The 12,987-nt window shown below is 45.6% G+C and overlaps 1 protein-coding gene across 1 annotated transcript in view; it reads left to right on the forward strand.

Annotated features, from left to right (window-relative positions):
* Positions 1–12,987, forward strand: part of SMG1 (SMG1 nonsense mediated mRNA decay associated PI3K related kinase) — a 1,471,505-nt gene that overhangs the window by 296,711 nt on the left and 1,161,807 nt on the right. Inside the window, exon 15 of the mRNA XM_085628855.1 lies at positions 3,585–3,746. Coding sequence (XP_085484981.1) covers positions 3,585–3,746 — 162 coding nt within the window. The remainder of the gene's footprint in view (positions 1–3,584; positions 3,747–12,987) is intronic.

A 12,987-nucleotide genomic window follows, 5' to 3' on the forward strand; every position in this document is an offset into this window, starting at 1 on the left:
GCATGCAATAAATGTAAATCACCCCTACAGCAGGCTTTTTAGCCCTAAGGCAGGGCGCATTGTTTTACATGTTAGGACATATCTACATGATCAGATATGCCCCTGTGATGTCTAGTTCAATTACTAGATAGTACGAGTGAGCAGGGTAGCCATCTTAAGTGCATGTACTGGGCACTGGTCATTGCGAGTTCCCTAGCTGCATAATGGCTTCCTAGAAACCTATGGTGTTTCGTATCAAACACCTTGTTTTAGTAAATGCAAACTGATTGCAGTACTTGATTTATTAAAAGTGCTGCCCTCTGAAAACCTACCAGCCCCTTAGTGTGCTGGCTTACTGGTACCTTCCAGCCTGCCACCACAGATGAGTTTCTGACACCCCCGGCAGTGAGAGACTGTGCTCTGAGGTCAGAAACAATGCCTCCAGCTGGATGGCTAGTAAATCTGCATACCAAGGCCAGAGGCTTCAAAGCCTTTGCCGCATTTGATATGCAACCCGGGCTTCCCCTAGACCCGGAAGATGCCACCCCCTGTTCTGAGGCCCATCTGGCACCAGGACAGGTAGTTAATGTAATATGCAAGTAGGTGTGTTGCACCGCCAGGCTAGTCACACCCCTAAGGCGGGCTGTCTGATCTGTTTGATGAAGGAAGGATTCCAGCATCTTGAATTTAGTGGAATCAGGAACTCTGGAAAAGGGTTATCCCCACTCCTCAGAGAAAGTGGTCATAAAGGAGGTGTAGTGATCCCAGGGTAAATGGCCCATTGGCTACTACCCTTCACTCTCCTTAACGCCCATAAATTCAGTATTTAGGTGGCCCCCTGACACTAGGAACTGAGATTTACCTCATAAAAGAAGGCAAAAAAGAGCTCCAGAAGAACCGAGAACTGTGGACTACCGATGGACTTTGGCACCAAACCCTGCCTGCACCTGGCCCGACAATTGTGAAAACCTGAATCGCCCTGCAGATGTGCATCCTCCAAATGCCTCAAAGGTCAGATTCATCTCCCCACCAAGTTTGGAGAAGCCTGGACTCCCAGGATACACCCTGCACCAATACCCCGGGGTACTGGAGCTCTTGCAGCAACCAACGCTTGTTTGAAGTCCAATCCGGACTCCAAGTCCGCAAAAAGCGACCAGCCATCGAGGGATGTCAGCATTGCAGAGGGCAACACCAAGGATGGTCCAGCTGTTTTGATTTGTCCTCCTTTGCAGGTCTGACTGAGTACCCTTTGCACCCGAGCTTTCCGGCCTGGGTCCACCAACACCGACTCTGCCCCCCGCCCTGCTCCCAGTACCCTCGCGAATGGAGCCCCTGTTGAGAGCTCCCCGACTTGTCCCAAAGGGCACCCTCTGCAGCTTGTTTCTAGGTGCCCCCCCCCCCCCTTCTTTGCCTACAGTGTAGCACACAAGGCTACCACTCCGTCCAGTACCTCTGCAGTCGGACACGCCAGGGCAGGTAAACCCAAACTACGAGTGGATCTTGTGACCTTGACTCCCTAGCACCTTAAGTCCTAAAGCAGACCCCCGAAATGCGATTGCCGCTATCGGTATATGCAGTATATGTTTCTTTCTCCATAGGAAAGCATTACAGCATAAAATCGCTTTGGCATGACGTTTTTGCTAACCGCAAAATATTATAACTCAAAGTACTTATCCAATTACTACATTCTTGATGTTAAAAAATATATAAAAATGCCTGATATGTTCCTAAATTGGTCTCAAGTTTCTTCTTGAGTGTCTCATTTATTTACTGTGTGTTGAACAAATGCTGAACGCTACCCCCTGATAAGCCCAAATTGCTTGCCCTCACTACCACAAAAGATAGCATTTACTAATTTAAACCCTGTAATCCAATAAGGGTTGCCTGGACTTTCAACTTAGTGTACCTTATTTTTGTACACTAAATAAAAAGCCAGCTTCCTACAGACCAGCAGAGAGAACTGTGCCAATTTGTGGAGAGGAGCTCCACCTGCACTAGAACAGAAAAAGAAACTCCAAGGGTTTGTTAGCTAACTTCCTGCTAAGCTTCAAGACCACCAAAGCTAAGGAAACCTGCACTCTTCAAGCAGTAATGCTTGGACGCCGAAGTGCCTGCTGTAAGACAGATTACCAACCCTCACATGGTACGCTTAATTTTGCTGGGCCAGAGAACGCAGTCAGAGGGGACGTTGGTCCTCCCAAAATGAAATATGTACTTGCCAGCAAAGAACTACTGAGACTGCTGTAACAGGAAGATCAAGTGACTAGTGGACCTGAACCTGCACTGTGCTTTCCTGGTGCATAGTGGGAGATAGAGGCTAGAGATTACCCCTGGCATTCGTGGATGGCAGGGTTGCCCCAGGGACACTCACCACATCTCCAGCATTCTGTATGACCATAATCAGAATCACTTCTTTGCTGGACCGCGGTGAAGGATAAAAATGCAGTGAGGACCCCCAGTCTGCCGGACACAACAGGTAACTGTCTCCCCGGACCTCAATGGTCCCTTTGAATAGTTCTCAACCAGTTGTGATCCATCCGAGAGCATTTTGGTAGACGTTCTAGCCAGTTGGCTAAAAACTGCTAAGCTGCTTGCATAGATTACATTTTCAAGACTGAATTACAGTGATTTATTCTAATTTGGAAAACTTACTTCTCCATTTTCCCTTGATAGATTTTTCTTGTTTTTAGGGTCTATTTTAGGATGCATATACTACATATTTTTATTAAATTGGTGTCATATTTCTGTTGTGTTGGTCTTTGTAAATGCTTTGCACTTGCTTCTTTGACTGATCTGTGCAACAGCTACCAATGATTGAGCGAAGGGTTTTGTTAAAGAAACTAACTGTACCTGAGAGCGATTGTAATATTTCATGGCGAGGTCTCACAACCACACCCAATAATAATATACTATATTACACACACGTACCTTTATTGCTCCAAACATATTTTGCTCAATGTTTGTTGGCTTGCATGTACTTTTGTTCTGATGATTGTAACTCATAGGAGCAATTTTATGTTTGGAACACTCCACTTTCCTATCCTTAGAGTTCACAATTTTTGTTTAAAACTACTTTAACTACAGTGCATGCCATATTGTCTGAATGTAATAGAAACATGCATTTGTGATGGCCTTGAGTACTAATGCTTTCCAGGTACTTAATGAATATTCATGTACTACTGAACACACTCAGAGCATTGATAAATCCAGACCTAGTATGAACTCCTTTTTATTAAATGGCCTATTAGCTGGTTAAATGTACCCTAGACTCCTACATGGGAAGTAGGTGTGTGTCAAAGTTTGTGAAATTCGATGTAATCTATTGAGCTTATGCTTTTTGTTGGTGTCCATTTTAAAGTACAGTAAAAAGCCTCATATACCCCAAAGCCGTTCACAAGTATTCAGCACATTTCACTTTAAGTACATTTGTTGTGTAAATGCAATTAAAATTCAGTGGGCAATATTTTTTCTTTAATATTGAAATTCCCACTGGAAACTGCAACATGGACTTTAGTATAATGGCTCTATTGTAGCAGTATAAGAAATGTAAATTAAATATCTTGGATTGTATTCAGAACTAACAGGCATTTTTGTTTTCTTTTTAGGCATGACCACTTCATATCTAGTAGCCTGAGTTCCTCTTCTCCCTCTTTGTTTGATGGAGCAGTGATTAGCACTGTAACTACAGCAACAAAAAAACATTTCTCAATCATTTTAAATCTTCTGGGGACGCTACTGAATAAAGACAACCTCAGCCAAGATGTCAGGTAATTATCTATTTTTGCAATATTATTTAAATCAAATATTGAGCCTTTTTTATTGGCCGTATTCTGTCGACAATATAGTTGAATTAAAAAATGTATATTTCACCATTATTTTCGATGCATAATCTATATGTTAAAATATTTGTGTCTGTCATGATGCACAATCTGCATTACTGTTCTGTAATTTTGAATCCTTCTACTGGGCATCTATGCTTTTCTTTTTGGTTTACAACAATACATTACCAAATTACCCCCTTGACATAGTCCGCACCTAAAAGCTCTTGAGTGAACTCTTTGGTATAATCATCTTGAATGCTTGGCAAATGGCTGTAAAAGTCCCAGGTGTGAGTGGAGTGAATAGTGTGATCGCGTCCAAGGATATGTTCAAAATTGTCAATGAACTAACCGATCCAATCTGCAGTATTTCTCACAAATTCTGCTGTCATATGTCGGTTTAATAGAAAACAGTCAACTATGATTTCCTTACATCCATTCAGCTAATTGTCCTGTGACAATTACATGAATATTGCTAAAGTCTCATGAACAGCGATGAAACGCATGTTAGAAGAATCTGAATCCCAATTGCCAATGTCCTCCATAGTAATTCTAATGTTGTTTGCATTCTTCCTTCAAACCTGATAAGTCATCATTAGGCCAACTGCAAGTAATGTACTATAGAATATGCCCATCACCTCTGCTGGCACACTGGCTAGAACTTCACTCTTTGCTCCTATATGAGATACAATATGACATATAACATAAACACTGCTGTAAATTGTAATTGGGTGCCGAAGCTAAAACCGCTCCTCTACTACCTAATCATGTACTATCTCCCACACTAGAAATGCAGACATAGAGGAGGAATCTTCAGTGGATATTGTTAGACATGCATGCAAAGTTCCTCGTACTAAACACCAATAATAAGGCCAACATTTGATCTTTCTTGGTACTCAGCTGGGTTCAACCAGTGACCTACTTCAACCTTGCCAAAACATTACTTCAAATAACGCTTCTGCTAGCTAATTATTGTTGAATTCTCTAGTGAAAACAGAAATCATATCTATGTTCTGTTGGCAAACTCCTTTTCATCACAGAAAGCTTGCTTGCTTTCCAAAGATGTTCTCATTCATCCTAGCCGATGATTAATTAAGTTTCTTAAGAAATCGACTTCAGATGAACTCATAACAGTGCTCCATTAAAAGACTGCGAGCTCCGACACAGGGTTTTTCTGATTGGAATCAAGTCCGTGATAGTTCAAGTTTTTCCATCTGTGACCTTCTCAGACTCATTCCTTCTGATATATTTTCCACCTTCACACATCACTGCTTTTGCTGATGCCCTTCTTGATTTAATTGGAGATACTACTGTGGATCACAACAACTGATGTATAGCAGGTGACCTCAGCATCTGGTTCGTCAGACTAACACTACCCATGATACCACCTGCCTTCTCTGTAAAATTGAGGCTCTCGATTTCTATCATTTAGTCTCACGTCCCACCTGTTCATTTGGCCACATGCTTGAACACTATATTTGCACCACATTTAGTCTTGATCCTGGAATTAGACCCTACTTTTGGAGCATCCATCCCATTGTTCATTTCCCACTGTACATTCTCACAACAACCAAACCTTTTGCAATCTCTAATAGAACTATGTCTATCATACCCTAGAAGAAATGCAATGTTAAATCATTCTACTATTTCCTTTCACTGCACATCTGTCCCTAGAAATGTCTTTAAAACAATTCAACAGATCCTTAACAGGATTTCAGATCATGGTGACCATTCATGACTAAAATGGTAAAATAACAGTAGAATAAGCTGCAGGCATATAGAAGGGTCAGCAATAGATTTAGTCACTAATAAAATTAAGAAGTAGTAGTACTTTTTGGGTTCTTGCATCTTTTAGCATTTCCTCCTATATTACCTTCCTCAGAAGGAGCTTGTTCTTCTGGTAATGTCTGCTGATTTTACAGATAGGAAGAAGATAATTGCAGGTTTGATGTTCCAGAGTTCTTTGAAAGTGTTCCTATGGGCCTTTTTTGAGGGGGAATGTTATCGGTATAAAAGTACAATGTGAATTGAAGATTCCACGAGATATCTGCAACAGGTACATTTTGTTGAGTAGGCCTGGACTGATGTTTAAGTGGTAGCGTGTTGGCTTATGCCATAAAGAGGTTTTTCTGTGATTACATGATGTTCATGGATACATAGCCGGCCTGTGTTTCAAATCCCAGGAATTTAGGCCAAATTAAACTTTTTAATTGTTCCTTAGATGCATTAAATATAATGTTCGAGGCATATGAGCTGCAGATCACACACTATGCATAGATCGCCATCTGGTGTTGGGCCAGGATGTTTGCACTTGTTTTTGTCTTGGAAAAGTCTTTGGAAATCATGAGATAGGTGACTCCTCCTTTGGATGATTGTGCACATGGGCATCGGCTCCATTTTCAGATTGTTTTTTTTTTCCGCCATCGGGCTTGGATGTGTTTATCGTGCTCCCGTTCAGTTCTGTTACCGATCCAACTTTCGACACGCAATCCTCACCCTTTCTCTGGAATGGTTTCAATCGCGATCCCTAGTCATCGCGCATCTCTTCAATTTCGATGTCCTCGATTCCGGTCGTCGACGAAGGCCTTCGGGCCTACTTAGGCCATTCGTTCTGGCTCATGCAAAGGACTCCTTTTAAGAAGTGTCCTCAATGTGGGTCGAAGTTCCCACACTCAGATCTTCATGAGGTGTGTAACCTCCGCCTCTCACCGGAGCACGAGGCCAAAGACTGTCCAGCGTCTGCCTCTTTCCGCTCCAAGAATACCATTCGGGATCGTCTAGCTCGAAGAACAATGGCTCGCTCGTCTGAATCCATTCCCGATGTAATCTTCCAGGAGGGTGTCGATGTGCCAGACCAGGAGCGGGTCGAAGAAGGCCCCATCAGCGCCTCCGAAGCCGATGAATCCGATGTCGAGGACATCACTCCTGGGCAGCGGGTCGTAAGTAGTGACGTCAACCCCCCCCCCCCCCCCCCCCCCCCCACGCCCCCGCAAAGTCAAAGTCTTCGGTAACACCTCAACCTTCGGGCCCAGGTGCACACTGAGCCAATACTTCTCACGCCCCGCCTTTGGGCCCAGCAAAGAAGTCCACAACTAAGCCTTCAGGCCACTCAGGATCGAGACAGCCTGCCGTCGGTGCCCAAACTCAAGCCCTGGTACCGATAAAGAAACCTTCCTCCACCTTAGTGCCGACCACTGCCTCGACGTCCACGCTCTCTGCACCCAAACCTACTGGCACCGACCCCTCGACTCCGAAAAAGCAGTTGGAACCGAGCAAAAAGACACTACCGAAGAGTTCACATTCTCACCCTTTGAAACCGAAAAAACCATCGGAACAGAAAAAACCATTGGAACCGAAAAACAACCTGCAGAGACTAAAAAAATCTCACGCTTCAAAGCCGAAGGACCACAAGTCCACTCCAGAATCGGTGCCACGCAAGCCTTCGGAACCGAAAAAATCGGCGCCGAAACACCAGCCTCCAACAGAAGAGCTTTTCAAATCGGATCCCACCCAAAAAACTCTTCTAAAAGACCCAAAGACTGGTCAACTGACTCTCAGTTCTAAAAAGAGACCACTGGACACGCCTTCACCGGCTCCACCACCTAAGAAGAGACATTGCAACATCACCTCTCAGAGTTCCATCTCCACCTCCTCCTCCACCACCACCCCACTCTCCTACACCATCTCCTCCACCACTGGACGATGATGACACCTCTGATGACACGGGGAAGGGGGCAGACCACTAGGGGATCCTAGTCCACCTTATACCCCAGACCCCTGGGACGATTACAACACACCAGATGTCCCTAACGTAACACAAGATGACATCTACCTCTCTAGACCTTCCCCTCCAGAGGATACCATAGGTTTCACCCAGCTTGTTCACAGAGCTGCACAATACCACGGGGTTGCCTTACATACAGACCCTGTGGAAGAGGATTTCTTAATGGACACATTTGATACTTCACGAAAGTCCACCTCCGTTAAAAGGGGTCATCATGCGAATAAATGTGGAATGGTCGCACTTCAAAGAATAACCAATGTCAACTATAGAATTATTTAAAAATAATTTTACTTAGGTGCTGGTGAGTGCCACCTCCTGATCCACTGAGGTGTAAACAATAGTCATGCAGAAACGCCCTCCTACAGGGAAAGGGCGAACTCACATAAGCACACTGCGTTGGCGATCAATGCGCGTAAAGCATGTAAATCAAGTACTCGCAGACTCTCATCCGTGTAGACTTCTGTTAGAAAATGTAATGAATTATTTTTCAATGTTTCTCCTTCATATGATACTTCTCATATTACAAATCACTTCATAATCCTGTTGTAAACAGAATGCCGAGTAGCATTGACTCCCCGATGCATTTTGGGTCTAGCCCTTCGTCATGGATGCATCACCACATAATATAGTCAAATACCAAACGTAAATATACATCATCAAAAACCTCATATGTCGTATCACTGTGGCAAGTATAATACACTGCTAGTGAAATTAATAAAATCTGTGGTGAAAAAAGGGTCAAAGGTTACCAGAACTATTAAGAAACAGCACGTTTCCAAATCAACCAAACCAGTGAATGTCAACGTGTGCATAGACATGCACGTTAAAATATAATAAATGCGCTCAAAATTTCTGAAGACTAGTAATAGAAAACCAAAAGAGTCATGAAAGGTAAAGTCGACACCCGAAAGCGTGTAAACACTGCGTTAACAAACTGATGTTCAGAATTAAATCCGTGAGCTACATGCCATGTCGAACAAATAGTGTGCAATAGATGCGTGCATAACCCCACATTCGGTGAAGCGTCATATTCTAGTCAGTGATCATAAAAGCACGTACCTACTCCGGTAGCCGTCCTTGCGCATGCAGCATGAATTAGAAAGCGTTCGTGAACCCGGAAGAGAAATATCCACGGGACCTGTGTCAGTCCCGCGTGATGTTAATTCATGCGCGAAAAATAAAAGAAATACTATGCGTAGTCAACGCATTAAAACTGAATGTTATTAAACGGCAGTGAAACAGAAAAAACATATCATAGAGTGCCCATAAAGAGTGTGAATAACGTACAAAGAAAAAAGGGAAAGTAAGGAAAATCAAGTAAATAGTAATATTAGCAAACGTGAAGAACACGTGCATATAAAACAGTACTTGCCAAGAAACAACACAAGTGGTAACTGAGTACAGACAAGTGAATTATAAAAAGCAACTAAATTCCAAATGTTCATTTAACCCCTTTGGGTGTACTGAATCGAGTTTGTTAATCCAAAATAATTCACGTTGCAATAAAAAAATTCTGTTGTCCCTTCCTTCTTTATCAATAATTTGTTCCAACACCATAAATCTCAGTTGGCTGATGATATGATTAGCCTCAAGAAAGTGTGCCGCTACTGTGGACTTGGTATTTTTAGTACGGATAATGCTTTTATGTTCCGTAAGGTGGACCTTCATTTTACGTACAGTTTTGCCGACATATGGTAAGCCGCACGGGCACTTCAAAAAGTAAACTAAGTTGCTGCAATCACAAGTGGCGTTGACACGTAATTTGATGGGTGTTCCTTTTGAAGGGTGCAAGACGCTGGTACCTTTTATGATGTTTTTACAGCTGCCACAGTTGTGGCGAGAGACTGTGCCTTTGTAGTTCAGTTTTTGTACAGGAGTGCTCTTGTTGAGTAATTGTTGTAAGTTGTTGGTTCTTTGATAACCAAAAATAGGAGGTGAATGAAAAATACCTTTAAAATCGGGCTCTGTTTGTATTAATGGCCAATATTTTTTGATGATTTGTTTGATTTTATCGCTCTGAGAAGAATATTTCGACACAAAAAAGGGGTCATCAAACATGCACCTGAGGTGTTCAAAGATCCTGTTGGGGCTAGGGTTATAAACCAGAGGATAGAGAAAAAAATATAAAGCTGCCCCAGCAGACCCCATATACATTAAAGGCCAATTACCCTTGGACTCCTTAGTGGTCTCCAATGCCAAAAAAAGGGCTAAATCGCAAACGTCAGGGGACGCTCCACCTCCAGACAAGGAGTCAAAACTCTTGGACGCCTCTGGTAAATGTACTGCGTCACAAGCAGCTAATATATGGCGCATCGCTAACACTCAAGCTTTGTTAGCCAGATACAATCGGGGCACACTACGATGAGCTAGAGTCCCTATTACAACACCTCCCTGACAAATACAAAACTGAGGCCAACGACCTCATACAGGGTAAGCTCATCACAAACACCTCCATTTGTTGCGCTCTAGATGTGGCAGACATCGCCTCCAGAGCCATCAACACAAGTGTCCTTCTGCGTAGGCATGCATGGCTACGCATTTCAGGTTTTAAAGCGGAGGTGCAGACTTCCATTCTTAACCAGCCATTTGACCAGGAGCATTTATTTGGGCCTGCCGTGGATTCATCTCTCAAAGATGAAAAAAGACACCAACACGGCTAAATCAATGGGAGCCTTGCAATCACAAGCTCCCAGATGTTCCTTTTGTCGCTCCTCTTACAAGGGCACCTCCAGAGGCTACTCCTCTGACAATGCCTCCACGTCCTATCAAATTCCCACCCAGACCACATTCACCAGAGGTTATCAAAGAGGAGGCTACAGAGGCAATGATAACCAAGGTAGAGGCAAGACCAATAATACCCGCTCTGCCTCTACCCCTACCCAATGACTTCCCTCCGCTCCCCCCAGACCATTCCACTCCGGTCGGGGGAAGATTGCTACATTTTTGCAGCGTGAATCTTTCTGGATTCACTATGCTGTGCATTATTCCGCGATCTTGTGGTTGGGTCCGGATTCGTAGTCTTTCCTTTGTTTTTTTTTTTTTGTTTTTTTCGTAGCCCAGGTGGGCGTCGACGTACACCATTTGGTGCACCTCCCGTGACGTCGTCGTGCTTCCTGCGGAAGTCCCACCTTTGGGGCGCCATCTTCAGATTCTTTTTTCCGCCGTTGGGTCTGGATCGTCATCGGGAAGCTCCAGAATTACACTCGAAGGAAGAAGGAAGAAAAGCGAGTTTCATCGATAGAAACACTAGAAGATATCAGGAAAGGAAAAGATTTCATCAGGAGCGCGAAGAAAGGAGGACCAGCGCCCTTTTCTTCGACGGCCTTGGAGAATGCACGCTCAGAGACCCTGAGCGCAATGGACAAGACGCCATTCAAGTTCTGCCCAAACTGCCACCACAAGTTCGCGCAGAGAGACCAGCATCCGGTCTGCAACCTCTGCCTACCGGTCGATCACCAGAGTATCGACTGCAACGCCTGCTCAGCCTTCGCGCCGAAGACACTCAGGGTGAGAGAGCGGCAGAGAAGGGCCAACGCCAGCATGGATGGCAAGGGGAAGCCCCCGACGCTCTACGCTCTGGGCCTCTCTTCGGACGACTAGGACAACGTCGCCGAGACAGCCGAAAACTTCACGGTCGTAGAGACCGACAAGAAAAAAGAAGACGAGGTAAGAGAATCGTCGAGCGCAAAACAGAAAGTACCTCGACAACACGAGGGTGACTCGAGAAAATCTGAGTCAAAGTCCACGAAGGGAGCCCCGGCGCCGAAAACTTCGACGGCCAAAGGGGGAACCACGGACAAGAGGCCGAGCGGATCCTTAGATAAGGACTCCCTGGTGCCGAAAGACGCCGAAAGGCAAGGGTCGTCGAAAGCATCCCATGAAACGGGCCGATCGACGCAGAAAGAACGTTCGACGTCGACGCAAGTTTCATCGAAAAGACCCGCGGTCGACGCCGAAAGCATCTCCGAGATGGAAAAAAAGAAGAGGCGGCTCGAGGCCGAAATGGAGAACATCCTTCAAAGAAAGAAGGAGTTCGACGCCAGAATGAAGGAATTCAAGATTCCAACGGTTCCATCAGCGGACGTCGAGGAGGTCGAAGACGAGTTCGACGCCGAACGGCTGACAAGGGAACTCGAAGAGGAAGAAGAGCCCTATTATGAGGGAGAAGCCGAGGAAGAAGACCAACGGTCGTTCTACGAATCGGCGGCATCTACCAGCAACGACGTCGAATGGCACGATCTCGACACCGAAAACCCGGAGGAGCCCGTGGACACGTACCCTTCGAGGCCTTCGCCACCCGACGACATCGGGGTCTACAATATGGTGGTCAGGAGCGCAGCAATGGCGTTCGGCGTCAAACTCGACGAGGAGAAACCGAAAGCCGATTTTCTCGTCGAGACACTGCTCCCCATCCAGACAAGGAGCCAGTTCCTCCCCATGCTACAAAGCGTGATGAATCAGGGGAGAGAAGCCTTTAAGGAACCTGCAACCTGCCGGTCGATCACGCCCAGGACAGAGAAGAAATATAAGCACTCCTCCCTGGACCCCCCTTACATCAAGGGTAGTGTGACCGCTGACTCCATCATAGCCTCCACGGCCAGGAGAAGGGCCAACGTACCAGCAACTTCGGGCCCACCCCCGGATAAGGAGAGCAGGAGGATTGACCTCACAGGAAGAAAGGTCGAGAGGAACGCCGCAATGCACTGGCGCATGGCGAATTCAAATGCACTCCTCAATAGACACCAATACCAGCACTGGGATGAGATGGGGGAGTTAGTAAAGCACCTCCCCGAAGAATACCGGCAGAGAGCGAATCACCTGATAGATGAAGGCAAAAACATCGCCAACTCCTGTATAAAGACGGCGTTGGATGGGGCAGAAACTTCGGCAAGACTCATGGCCATAGGGGTCACAGAGAGGAGGCATGCATGGCTAAGAATCTCGGGATTCAAACCGGAAGTGCAGAACAACATCCTTGGCACCCCCTTCAATGGAGAGACACTGTTCGGAGCAACAGTGGACGACAAGCTCACCCAGCTGAAAAAAGAAAACGAGACGGCGAGGTCCATGGGGGCCCTGCAGCTGAGGGGAATGAGGCGAGGAAATCCCTCGAGAAGACCCTACGGTAGGGGAGGAAGCCAGCAGGGGACGTCGCACCAGGCGTTCCAACAAGGTCAGCAGGGTGAAGGTCACGGACAAGGTCAGCAGAAGCAAAACTGGCAATATCAACCTCTGGGCCAGTCCTTTCGCGGGAGAGGGAACGGACGTGGCCAAAGGAGGAGAGGGGGCGAACAGCCCTCGACGAAGTGACTCAGCACGCAAGAGGACGCCTACCCTCGCCAGGACCCCAAGGGTGAGGCGCAAAAAAGTGTCATCAGGGGGAAGAGAAAATTCAAGAGCCTACGA

Source organism: Triturus cristatus, chromosome 10 (genome assembly GCF_964204655.1).
Source record: "Triturus cristatus chromosome 10, aTriCri1.1, whole genome shotgun sequence".
In the NCBI taxonomy this organism is placed as follows: Eukaryota; Metazoa; Chordata; class Amphibia; order Caudata; family Salamandridae; genus Triturus; species Triturus cristatus.